Below are 13,342 nucleotides of genomic sequence, written 5' to 3'. Positions count from 1 at the left end.
TCAAGTAGTGAAATAACCTTCTATAGAGAGTAATAGCCAACCAATTTGGATAACATCAGCTGACACTGTGTGGTACACCTCCTTAGCATATTATACATGAGCCAGATGGTACACAAGATGTAAACACCAAGGAGATTTTGGTCATTCGAAATGCTCAGGGTTCTGGCCAAATGCACCCATCTTCCCTTTATTTATGATACATCACGCATAACCTTGTAAAGATAATGCATATTACACCCTTTATATAACACACAACACTGAACAAACAGAATTGGGAGTGGATTGGAAATTCTTATGCCTCATCAGATTGACAGCTTTAATCTGATCAATTTAAAGCCTTATGAGTAGCTTTAATCATTACATTAATAATTGGGCAATAATATTTTGTTTTTTTAATACTTTGTACCTCTGTCAATAAATGCTGTTCTCACAAATTAAATGCTATGCTCAAATTCTTTTAAATCAGCAAAGCTGCCACCTATTCTCTTCCCTGACAGAAACTTACAGAGCTTGCTTTTGTAGTGCAGGGTAAAGGAAAAGGCACCTGCTAGCCAATGTGAAGAGGCTCTCTTATTAAACAAGATATAGTCTATTGTGGGCTAGCAACTATGCACAAAGTACATTCAATGGTGGACAATGCAGCTGAGAATATAAGGGACACCTCAATGATAAGTCTTACTCCTTTAAGAACCAAAGCTGTTTTCTTGTCCAAGACCATGTGACAACAATATATTGGGTGGTGCTTAATGCATTAACTCTTTCAAACATTGCGAGAAGCTAGGGAAATGATTGCTGGGCCCCTTGCTGAGATATCATCAACAGCCATGGGTGAAGTGCTGGAAGACTGGAGGGTGGCTAATGTATTACCATTATTTAAGAAAGTTGTTAAAGAAAATCAGGAAAACATAGATCAGTGAGCCTGACATCAGTGGTGGATAAGTTGCTGGAGCAGATTCTGAGGGACAGGAAATACATGTATTTGGAAAGGCAAAGACTGATTAGCAATAGTCAACATGGCTTTGTGCATGGGAAGTCATGTCTCACTAACTGGATTGAGCTTTTTGAAGAATTGGCAATGAAGATTGATGAAGGCAGAGTGGTGGATGTTGTCTATATGGACTTCAGCAAGGCATTCGACAAGGTTCTGCATGGTAGACTGGTTAGGAAGATTAGATTACATGGTATCCATGGAGGCTAGCCATTTGGATACAAAATTGACTTGAAGTTGGGGGATAGAGGGTAATGATGTAGGATTGGTTTTCTGACTGGAGGCCTGTGACCAGTGGTGCAATGCAAGGATCAATGCTGGGTCCACTGCCTTTTGTCATTTGTATAAATGGTTTGGATTTGAATATGGGAGGAATGGTTAGTAAGTTTGCAGATGACACCAAAATTGGTTGTGTCGTGGACAGTGAAGAATGTTATATCAGACTAAAATGGGACCTTGATCAGATGGACCAGTGGTCTGAAGAGTGGCAGGTAGAGTTTAATTTAGATAAGTGCAAGATGTTGCATTTTGGTGAGGCAAATCAGGGAAGGACTTACACATTTAATGGTATGGTCCTGGGGAGTGTTGCTGAACAAAGACACCTTGGAGTGCAGGTCATAGTTACTTGAAGGTGGAATCATGGTCAGACAGGATAGTAAGAAGGAATTCCGCACACTTGCCTTTATTGGTCAATGCATTCAGTATAAGAGTTGGGATGCCATGTTGTGGTCGTAAAAGACACTAGTTAGGCCACTATTGGAATATTGCATTCATTTCTGATCTCTCTGCTACAGGAAAGATGTTGTTAAAGTTGAAAGGGTGCAAAACAGATTCACAAGGATGTTGCCAGAGTCAGATGGATTGAGTCAAAAAGTATAGTGCTGGAAAACCACAACAGGTCAGGAGGCATCCAAGAAGCAGGAGAGTCAACGTTTTGGGCATAAGCTCTTCATCAGGAATAGAGAGAGGCTGAATAGGCTGGGGCTACCTTTCCTAAAGCATCAGAGATTGGGGGTGACCTTATAGAAATTTATAAAATCATGAGGGGCATAGATGGGGTGAGTTGCCAAAGTCTTTTCTTCAGAGTAGGAAAGTCCATAACTAGAGGGAATAGGTTTTGGGTGGGGTGGGGAGAGATTTAAAAGGGACCTGGGGGCAACTTTTCCATGCAGAGGGTGGAATATGTATGGAATGAGCTGCCAGAGGAAGTGGTGGAGGTGAGTACAATGATAACATTTAAAAAGCATTTAGCTATGGGTAAAAAATGTTGGCTGAAAGAAATACCTATGAACAAATGCTTTGCAATCATAAGGTGTTCCCGGGACACAGCAATCTTCTATTTTGTTACAAAGCTGTATAGTATTTCATGAAACACAGTCTTGTGGTTGAAAGAAAACTTGGAATTTTCTTTATTTACAAAGCAAAACTATGACTTGCTGCATCGGATTATGAACTGATTAAAGTTGTCACCAAGCAGAAGGACATGCTTCTCAGTATATGATTTCTAAGAATGTCTTGTATGTGCAATTAAAGAGTTTGTTGTCCTCAAAAAAAGTTAACAAGGATCAGTAAGAGTGTAACTTAAGAGTGTAACTTAAGCTGCTTTGATTGTATTTGCTTCAAGAGTATCCAGCAGAATTTCAAAATTCAATTTGTGCTGGTCAGTGTACTCCCTTCTTGTCATATGACATGGTGCAGTGTCAGCGTTTGCAAAATCACATCATTGTATCTAAAAAGGTGTTAGCTATCTCTGGCCCCAATCAGCGAATAAAAAGCAAGTTGTAAAAGACCATTAACTTTTCTCTGATTGTGATAAGTGCTGAAAAGAAGGTTTACAAAGTTATCCAAAGGAATACATTCGAAACTGAGGTCCAAAAGAGAAAACACCTCATTCTTCAGAGGATCAATGGTTAAATTTCAATCTCACTGTTAGGATATCAACTCAACCCTTCTTTAACTCTCAATTGTTTTGTAAGATACTGTTGAATGTTATTTATCTATTGTATTATGTGGTCGGTTAAATGTATAGCCACTGTACATTGAGACAGAGATAGCCAACCAGGGGAGAGAGACAACATTCCAATTTTTCTCATGGATAAAAGCAAATTACTGCGGATGCTGGAATCTGAAACCAAAAGAGAAAATGCTGGAAAATCTCAGCAGGTCTGGCAGCATCTGTAAGGAGAGAAAAGAGCTGACGTTTCGAGTCTAACTGACCCTTTGGCAAAGTCTTTTAGCTTTGACAAAGGATCAGTTCGACTCAAAACTTCAGCTCTTTTCTCTCCTTACAGACGCTGCCAGACCTGCTGAGATTTTCCAGCATTTTCGCTTTCAGTTCCAATTTTTCTTATTTGTCGAGGTCCTGGTGAGCAAATTTGGGAAAGGTGAGGATTGCTGCAACAGTAATCATGAACGTCAAGAAAGCTCAAATGACTGTTAAGATGTGTCAAGCAGAAAAGCCTAATAATAAAGGCCAATTTTTGCCTATTTGTTTAAGAAGTAAAGCTAGAGAGAGAAAAAAGACAACCCAGTTCATGATCACCAGGAACGGAGATGGCAACTGAGGTTGAGATAAGGTGTGAGATTTTAACTGACACTGTGCTTGGTGCACTCTGAGCTGATCTCAGTGGACTTCATACGTCACCTCTGGTTTCCTCTTCTTATCGCTCTTTCCCTCTCCGCAAAATCCAGTAAATTTCATTTTACCTCTTTTATTGTCCCTGATCTATGGTCCTTGTCATGTAAGATTATATAATTCACTTACGAGTTAACTGTAAATTTGTCTACCAGTAAGGCAGACGCTAGGTTATCTGAAATGGTCTGTTGCTTGTAGGTTGGACACCCCTTCGTTGAGTAAAGGAAGTGTTTACAAGTTAGGGATCATTTCCTGCACTCTGAATGTGCATCCTTAACTAGTAGTGTGCCTTGGAAATTCAGGTGCCTCCCACAATTTTCCACTTTGAGAATTACAGCACATATTGGGATTAGAGCATATGGATCGAACATTTTGATTATTTCTATACCAGTAAAGGTGAATTATTGCCTTAATTTCATGAACGTAAAAGGGAATGACTGTGTAAATTACTCAAAGTGAACAGCAAAGATGGTTACCTCAGATTACAACAGGATCTTGACCAGATGGGCCAATGGGCTGAGAAGTGACAGGTGGAGTTTAATTCAGATAAATGTGAGGTGCTGCATTTTGGGAAAGCAAATCTTAGCAGGACGTATACACTTAATGGTAAGGTCCTAGGGAGTGATGCTGAACAAAGAGACCTTGGAGTGCAGGTTCATAGCTCCTTGAAAGTGGAATCGCAGGTAGATAGGATAGTGAAAGCGGTGTTGGTCAGAATATTGAGTACAGGGGTTGGGAGGTCATGTTGCGGCTGTATAGGACATTGGTAAGGTCACTTGGAATATTGCATGTAATTCTGGTCTCCTTCCTTTCAGAAGGATGTTGTGAAACTTGAAAGGGTTCAGAAAGGATTTACAAGGATGTTGCCAGGGTTGGAGGATTTGAGGTTTAAGGAGAGGCTGAACAGGCTGGGGTTGTTTTCCCTGGAGCGTTGGAGGCTAAGGGGGTGAACTTATAGAGGTTTACAAAATTATGAGGGCCTGGAAAGGGTAAAGAGGCAAAGTCTTTTCCCTGGGGTCAGGGAGTGCAGAACTAGAGGGCATAGGTTTAGGGTGAGAGGGGAAAGATATAAAAGAGACCTACGGGAGCTGCCAGAGGAAGTGGTGGAGGCTGGTACAATTGCAACATTTAAGAGGCATTTGGATGGGTATATGAATAGGAAGGGTTTGGACAGATATGGGCTGGGTGCTGGCAGGTGGGACTAGATTGGGTTGGGATATCTGGTCGACATGGACGGGTTGGACCGAAGGGTCTGTTTCCATGCTGTACATCTCTATGACTCTAAATGGGTCTAAAATCTGTGGAGTTGAATGAAGAAATCAACAGCCACTAAATAACTCAAATCCTGAATTGTTTGCTGATTTTAGCATTCTTGGATTCAAAGTCACATAGTAATGTTGTTAATGTTTCTGAATAAACAATATTTTTCAGTATGCTTGTTCTCCTCATATTGAGGACTGTTGTTGCCATGAAATGAATCCAGCTTCCCATTTTTGTAGCCATTGACAGCACTATTTGCAGATCTTTCCACTGTTCTGAATAAATGCCTTTACTGCCTTAATACTCAACTCAGAAACACATCTAACACTGCACATGACTAACAGCTCAACATTGTGGATTATCCATTTTATGATTTATCTGAATGTTACTGCATTTGGCTGTGCAATTAGGGATAATATTGTCCTGGAGCCTTGAGCCCATATTCATTTCACATCTATAGCTAGGGTTGTCAACTTCCAATAGAGATTTGGAGTCTCAAAGATTTAACAAGAAAATCTACTGTGCTAGTAGCACAGTACTGTGCGCATCTCTGAAAAAAAAACACACTGGAACATTTAAAAGCAAGTCACTTTTTTTAGAACATTTCTTTTCACCAGACATAAAAATATTGAAAATCGAGAAAATGCTAAGCATCACCCATATGGAGTACAGTCTTTCTTGCTTTCCAGTTGGCACATCCTATGTTAGCTTCAGATTAGAGGAAAGTCATGTGACCATGCCTCAAGGAATACATGTAATCAGAGTTGGCAACACTGTTTAAAAACAATGACTGCAGATGCTGGAAACCAGATTCTGGATTAGTGGTGCTGGAAGAGCACAGCAGTTCAGGCAGCATCCAAGGAGCTTCGAAATCGACATTTCGGGCAAAAGCCCTTCATCAGGAGGGCTCCTTGGATGCTGCCTGAACTGCTGTGCTCTTCCAGCACCACTAATCCAGAACACTGTTTAAAGCCAGCTGGGGTTCAACATGTTCCCAGAGATTAAAAAAAAAGGACGGCACCTTGTTAATTGTTTAGTTAGTAACACAAATTAGCAGTGGTTTTAATTAAAAAGAGAGCAAACTTAATTTAGTACGATGCAAAGATGCCGGTGTTGGACTGGGGTGGACAAAGTTAAAAATCACACAACACCAGGTTTATTTGGAAGTACCAGCTTTCACAGTGCTGCCCCTTCCTCAGCTAACTAGCAACCTGACAAAGGGGCTGTGCTCTGAAAGCTAGTATTTCCAGGTTAACCTTGTTGGACGATAACCTGTTGTTGTGTGTGATTTTTAACTTAATTTACTATCCTTTCAGGAGATAGAGCACAACTTTACCATTCTACTAATAATCCGTATGTTAACGAAAAAAAAAGTTTGCATTTTCTGCTCTGGGTCATTTTTGATATGGTTTTATACAGTAACACGGGAAGGAACAGTTCAGTAACAGCTGTTAATCTAATCCTGGCTGGGTTCAGGGACTACATTTGCGACAGAGTTCCCAGTCATGATGCAATAGTTCCCAGTACCTGAATCATTACCAGACCAGGGAGAGCTAGTTTCCCCTTGATCCTGTCAAAAGCTGACCGGTTTAAGTATAACTGAACAATTTAAAAGATAAAGCGAGGCACAAAATAATACTCGCCTGGGTTTCAGAACTCAGTGTAAAGCTGACAACACAATTTTTTTTTGAGCGTTAATCATTTGGGCGACAAGAGTTTGCCAACTTTAGTTGCAAATTGAACACCGACCCTGAAAGTTAACAAAACAAGCAAACAAAAAAGCCCCAAACAAAAGCCGGCTGAAGCGTATGGAGCCTGGCAGATTTGTTTGGAGAGTAAGCAGCAGTTGACGGTGTGTTGTGGTGGGTGAACCACAGCAGCTTCTCACCTCCACCACGGCGAAGAGTTTGTTGTTGCCGCTGCTGCTGGCGTTCTGGAACTGGGTGAGCCAGTACCGGGCTTCCCGGGGATCGGCGCCGATCTCGTTCAGGAACAGCTTGACGTCCCGGTAGACGAGCGAGCGGGTGGCCCGGTGGTGACTGACCAGCGGCACCGAGCGATCCGTCTCCGGCACCGGCGTGTTCCGCGAGCGGCTGTGGCCGCTGGCTTTGACCGCGCTCAGGCGGCGGACCCCCGGCACCGACGGGGAGCTCAGGAGACGCCGGCACGATAGCAACTGACCGGCTTTGGCCACTGCCCTGGTGCCGGCTGATGCCGAGCTCGCTGTCGCCATGGTCGCCCCGCAGCACTGAAGCTGAGCCAGTGTCCCTGCCGAAACTGAGTAGTAACTCACACGGTGCTGTCAATCACTGCGATTCCTGTCCGCCCATCTCCCAGCGTCAGCTCTCTCTCCCCAAACAAAACATCCCTCCTGGTACAGGAACAGCTCAACACACACCTACCCTACCCTCTAGCAGGCTACTTTGTACAAACACCAGAGGAGCTGCAAAAGGCACTCACTGCATGTTTGGGCAGACCAGAAACTACCATCACTTATTAATGTGATGATTGACCCATCATCTGATAGAAAGAAACAAGATTTTACTGTGTGAAGTTTGTACATTCTCCCTGTTTCTGCTTAGGTTTCCTTCAGGTGCTCCGGTTTCCTCCCACAATCCAAAAAATGTGCAGGTTAGGTGAATTGGCCATGCTAAATTGCCCATAGTGTTAGGTGAAGGGGTAAATGTAGAGGAATGGGTCTGGATGGGTTGCTCTTCGGAGGGTCGGTGTGGACTTGTTGGGCCAAAGGGCCTGTTTCCACACTGTAAATAATCTAATCTAATCAATTTGTGACTGGAATAATTGGCAAAATCAAAGAAAAGTCAACAAGGCTAACTGGAAAACATATTTGGAGATGCCCTTCTCAGCCCCCTACTGTACTCCCTGAACAGCCAAATTCCAAATAAACACCATCTACAGGTTTGCTGTTGACACCACCGTGTTCAGATAGATAACAAACATCAATGAATCAGAATGCAGGAAGGAGATAGAGGGCTTGGTGACATAGTGCAATGATAACAATCTCTTTCTCAACGTCAGCAAAACTAAAGAACTGATCATTGACTTCAGAAAGAAAGGGGAACACGCCCCAATCAACGGAGCAGGGGTTGAGGGCGTCGAGATTCTAGGAGTGACCCATGACCAACAATCTGTCCTGGACCTCCCATGTTCATGCGATGGTCAAGAAGGCACAAGAACACCTCTTCTTCCTCAGGCGGCTCAGGAAATTCATCATGTCCAAAATGACGCTCACCAACTCTTACAGCCAGTGGAAGTGAGGACTGCAGATGCTGGAGATTAGAGTTGACAGCGTGGTGCTGGAAAAGCGCAGCAGGTCAGGCAGCATCCGAGGAGCAGGTCTGGTGTGGCACCTCTATGCCCAGGACCATAAGAAACTAAAGAAGGTGGTGTGCACAGCTCAGACCATCACTGAAGCCAGCTTCCCATCCATGGACTCCATATACACTTCTTGCCGCAGGAAGGCTGCCATATTCAAAGACCCCTCCCATCCTGATAATTATCTCCTACAACCTCTTCTGTCAGGCAGAAGATACAGAAGCTTGAACACACACACACACACACCAGAAAGTTCAAGAACTGCTTCTGCCCTGCTGTTATTAGACTAATAAATGGACTGTCTAACTTCAAGTAATGCTGATCCCGTTAATATTGATCTTGACTAGTGCACGTCCTGTGCAGTGTAACCTCTATGTCTCAAGTTTTTATTTCACTCAATGATCTCTATGTCCTTGCTTACTATGATCTGCTTGTACTGCTCGTAAACAAAGCTTTTTACTGTACTTAGGTACATGTGACAAGAAATCAAATCAAATCAAATCAGATACTGAAAACAAAAAAATGCCAGAGAACATACCTCACAGCGCCAGGGACCCAGGTTCGATTCTCACCTTGGGCGACTGTCTGTGTGGAGTTTGCACATTCTCCCTGTGTCTGCGTGGGTTTCCTCCGGGTGCTCTGGTTTCCTCCCACAATCCAGAGATGTGCAGGTCAGATGAATTGGCCATGCTAAATTGTCCATAGTATTTAGGGTAAATGTAGGGAGAGGATTAGTGTGGATTTGTTGGGCCGAAGGGCCTGTTTCCATACTGTAGGTAATCTAATCTAATCTAATCATTTTAATAGCGGGTCAGGTAGCATCCATGGAGAGAAAGCAAGCTAATGTTTCAAGTCTAGATGACACTTCAGAGCTCTGATGAGCTTGCTTTAATTTGCTTTCTCTCCATGGATGCTGCCTGACCCACTGTGATGTCCAGCATCTTTTGTTTTCGGTTCACATTCCAGCATCTGCAGTGAGTTGCTGCTGAAGAGGAAATAAGCAGTGTGTGGGGTGATGAGGAGCTGGGTGTTTGTGAATGAAGACTGATCGAACAGCCTTCTCCTGTGCCCAAATAGTTTTGGAATTCTGATTAAACAAGATGAACTTTCAGCTCTTCAGGTGTGTTTCCTTTCCTGAGCTTTTGCATCTTTTTTTAAAAGATTGCATACAATATTTTTTTTTGTCTTAAAGCCTTCATAGGATGCTAGAGTGTGGAAACAATCCATTCAGCCCAACACATCCACACCGGCCCTCTGAAGAGCATCCTACTCAGACCCATCCCCCTACCCTATCCCTGTAACCCTGCATTTCCCATTGCTGACATACCTAATCTACACATCCCTGAACAGTATGAGTAATTTAACATGGCTAATCCACTCTGACTTGCACATCTTTGGAATGTGGGAGGAAACCAGAGCACCCAATGGAAACACATGCAGACTCAGGGAGAACATGCAACTCCACACAGACACCTGATGAAGGAGCGGCGCTCCAAAAGCTAGTGTGCTTCCAATTAAACCTGTTGGACTATAACCTGGTGTTGTGTGATTTTTAACCTTGTACACCCCCAGTCCAACAGCGGCATCTCCAAATCATGTCCACACAGACAGTTACCCGAGGGTGGATTCTACTGAGGTCCCCTGGCACTGTGAAGCAGCAGTATTAACCACTGAGCCACCGTGCTGCCAAATTGACCACATTGGCTGGATGAATGGCTTTGCATTTGGTGGCAACATCAACGCAGAGCACTGATTTGTTAACAGTCAACACTGCCAGGAATTAGAATGGGAAATAAATATACTCTCGTTAAGGTACATTACAACTCTTCGAGGGTTGCGCAAGGAGTTCTAGACAAACATTACCGCAGGCAATTTGGCAGGAGTTTAAAACCAGTAAAATGTTTTCTTAAAATTCTGCACACAACTGTAAGTTAAAAAAATATCGGCCTGTTTTTTACATTGGTTAGGTGGTGATGTGATACCGAGAGGAGGACATGTTGAATGCCCACAAGTCTTTTGGTGAGATAAGATGGCAAATGTTATCAGGAGGGTTTTGACAGACTCTGTGATTGGGCAAGAACTTGGCAGATAGAGTGTAATGTGTACAAATGTGAGGTTATCAACTTTGGTGACATTCTGGACCATGTCTAACCTGAACTGTGGTGAACTAATGGATGAGATATAGTGACCGTAGGGTAACTTGAGTAGCTCAGCAATCACAGCCCTGAGGGGATTGAAGAATTGAAGGAAATGGTTATTATGAAGATGTAGGAGTACTGTATCTTTAAGAGAGTGGAAAAGCTAGCAAGGATTTAGAGAAGAACACAGAGTACTGGAAAACTTAAAATGTAAAATTTGGTTGAATCCAGATTAGCTGGGTTGCTTGGATACAAAAAAAATTCGAATTTGGCCAAACAGTTTAAATTATGCCCCAAGATAGCAAATTCCATTCAAGTTTGAATTTAGTATTTTGACAATATTAAAACCAATGAAATGATCAGCTGCTTTGTGGTATAAATATAGGACATTTTGGAACAGTTAATCAGAGCGGCAAAGAGTGGCAAGGAGAACTGCCAAAAGACTAATAGATGTAGGCTGCTAATAAGAACTCTCTGAGAGATACCTATTGGAGAAGGAGTTTGCACAGAAAGAAAACATCGATACCGACCTGGAGAACAAATCCACAGAGGAAGATACAAAGAGAAGATAAGACTGCTGGCTGGTTTTGAAATTTGAATTTTTCAGTAAATCTTAATCGGGCGGATTTTATCAGATCAGTATTGTAGAGGGGAAGGTAAAAGATAGGTTTAGATAAATGAGTTGTAAATAGTTGTTAATTTTTTTTGTTAGACTTTAAAAAATAAAGTTGTTAGTTTTTACTTTAAATAGTGACTTTTGGGAGGTTTCTTTTCCTCTTGAATTTTTGCAGATTACAGCACGGGGTCAATAATTTTTGGGTTGCTGGTTTAAATTAGCAGGGGGTTTACCCCGTGTCGTAACAGTATTAGTGTGCATGTTTCCTCAATTACAATACTTAAGAAGAACTTAAGTGCTTTTAAAGGGTTTCAGGACACCCTTAGATTATGAAAATTGAACTTTCTTTCCTTGTATAAGAAAATCTTTCAGTGATGATCTTCTGTCTGATTTCTCTTCCCTGTGGAGAGAAATGTGGATTATGTGAAGTGCTTATCCCCAGCAAGACAGATGTTAGGAGTTCAGAAGCCTTGGGAAATTGACTTTCTTTGCTTACAATCTCAAAATTGATTTGCCGGAAACAAAGATATCCATAAAGGTTGACAAGGATAAGGTGACAGGGTGTGAGAGAGGACAGGAAAATAGGGTTCATAGTTGGAAAAACATTTAAAATGGTGGAGGTGGAGCGACTGACAATTTGGACATTTGAGAAGTTGATCTTCAAAGTTAAGGAGTCACGATGCAAAAAATATTCAAGAGATATGAAAAAGATAGTCTCGGTGGTTGGTTGACTGTTGTTTAAAATGCAGCTCAGTGTTAAACGGGAAGCTTGAAGTTATGCTTGAAGCCTAAAAAAAAACAAATGGAATTGGGGTCAGAATTACATAGGTGTTGCCAAGGGGTCAAGTGGTCTGGGACAATTAGAATGATCAATGTAGGGTGTCCCCAACTGTGGCTATGCCTATCCTGTAAAGGCAAGAAAAATAGGTACTGCTCTTTACATCAGGCTTGAAACATTGGAAACCTCAGTTTTCTAATGGTTCCTGCTACTGTCTAACTGTGTTATAGTGGAAGATTGGTGGAAAACACTGGATTTTCAAAGCATTGAGCATTTAAGGATTTGCATGAGTTTACTTTCCTCTCTTCTCCAATTTTCTTTTCAATTCTCTTGTGAAACATGGGCTTTTATTGCCTGTCCCTAGTTGCCCTTTAGATGGTGGTGAGCTGCCTTCTTGAACTGCAGCCTCCGTGGAGTTCCAGGATTTTAGGGGAGTTCCAGGATTTTAATCTATCAACAGTTAAAGAACAATGATATACAGAGGAACTTCGATTATCCGAACTTCACGGCGAATTGAATGTTTAGATAATTGAATGCTGGATAACACAGTTTAGCCAAGCATCAGGACCTTGTGATCTTGTCTAGATAATCCGAAATTCAGATAATCAAATGCAAGATAATCAAGGTTCCTCTGGATTTCTAGGTGAGGATGGGGAGTTGCGTGAAGGGGACCTTGCAGTTGGTAGTGTTCCCATACTGCCCCAGTCCTTGCAGTCGGAAATGGGCATGGGTTTGGAAGGTGTTAGTCTCAGGATCCTTGGTGAATTTCTGCAGTGCAACTTGTAGATGGTGGCCTGATTGTTGGTGGCAGAGGGAGTGGATGCTTCTGGATGTGGTTCCAATCAAACTGGCTGTTTTGTCCTGTATAGTGTCAAACTTCTTCAGTGATGTTGGAGGTGTACTCATCCAGACAAGTGGGGAGTATTCCATGACAGGATACAAATAGGCTGAGACTTGGATGGAGAAATGGCAGATGGAATTTAATCTGGACAAAGGCAAGGTGATGCATTTGGAAGGTTTAATGCAGGAGGGAAGCAAGAGCCTTAGAAGCATTAACATACAGTGGGATCTAGATGTACAGAGCAAGAGTTCCCTGAAAGTGATAACACACATGGATAAGGTGATCAAGAAGGTGTATGGCATGCTTGCCTTCATTGCTCAGGGTCAAGAATAAAAAAAATTGGCAAGTCACATCACAGCTGCACAGAACTTCAGTTAGGCCACATTTGGAATGTTGGTGTCATCTGCTAACTTACTAACCATTCCTCCTAAATTCTCATCCAAATTGTTTATGTAAATGACAAACAAAATTGGACCTTGAGGAACACTGTTGGTCACAGGCCTCCAATCTGAAAAACAACCCTCCACCACCAAGACCATCACGGCAATTTTGGCAAGCTCTCCCTGAATCCCATGTGATCTAACTTTGCATTTCAATATGGATTGCTTCAGTATCTGAGGAGTCATGAATGGTGCTGAACATTGTGCAAACATTGTTGAACATCCTCACTTCTGACCTGTCAGTGGAGGGAAGATCATTGATGAAGCAGCTGAAAATGGTTGGTCCTCGGACACCACTCCAAGGAGCTCC

The 13,342-nt window shown here is 42.4% G+C and overlaps 2 protein-coding genes across 4 annotated transcripts in view; one reads left to right on the top strand and one right to left on the bottom strand.

Moving 5' to 3' along the window:
• The window catches only part of nags (N-acetylglutamate synthase), a 49,527-nt gene extending 42,288 nt beyond the window's left edge, over positions 1 to 7,239 (bottom strand). Inside the window, exon 1 of one of the 3 annotated variants that reach the window (XM_072561625.1) lies at positions 6,772 to 7,239. In XM_072561625.1, coding sequence (XP_072417726.1) covers positions 6,772 to 7,116 — 345 coding nt within the window. In that variant the 5' untranslated portion in view covers positions 7,117 to 7,239. The remainder of the gene's footprint in view (positions 1 to 6,771) is intronic. The other 2 variants (XM_072561626.1, XM_072561627.1) reach the window with 2 other exon arrangements.
• The window catches only part of tmem101 (transmembrane protein 101), a 121,646-nt gene that overhangs the window by 59,139 nt on the left and 49,165 nt on the right, over positions 1 to 13,342 (top strand). The gene's annotated exons all lie outside the window — the stretch shown is intronic.

Source organism: Chiloscyllium punctatum, chromosome 42 (assembly GCF_047496795.1).
Source record: "Chiloscyllium punctatum isolate Juve2018m chromosome 42, sChiPun1.3, whole genome shotgun sequence".
Classification (NCBI taxonomy): domain Eukaryota; kingdom Metazoa; phylum Chordata; class Chondrichthyes; order Orectolobiformes; family Hemiscylliidae; genus Chiloscyllium; species Chiloscyllium punctatum.
Note: the sequence above shows the minus strand (reverse complement) of the source record. Positions and strands in the feature narration are given on the sequence as shown.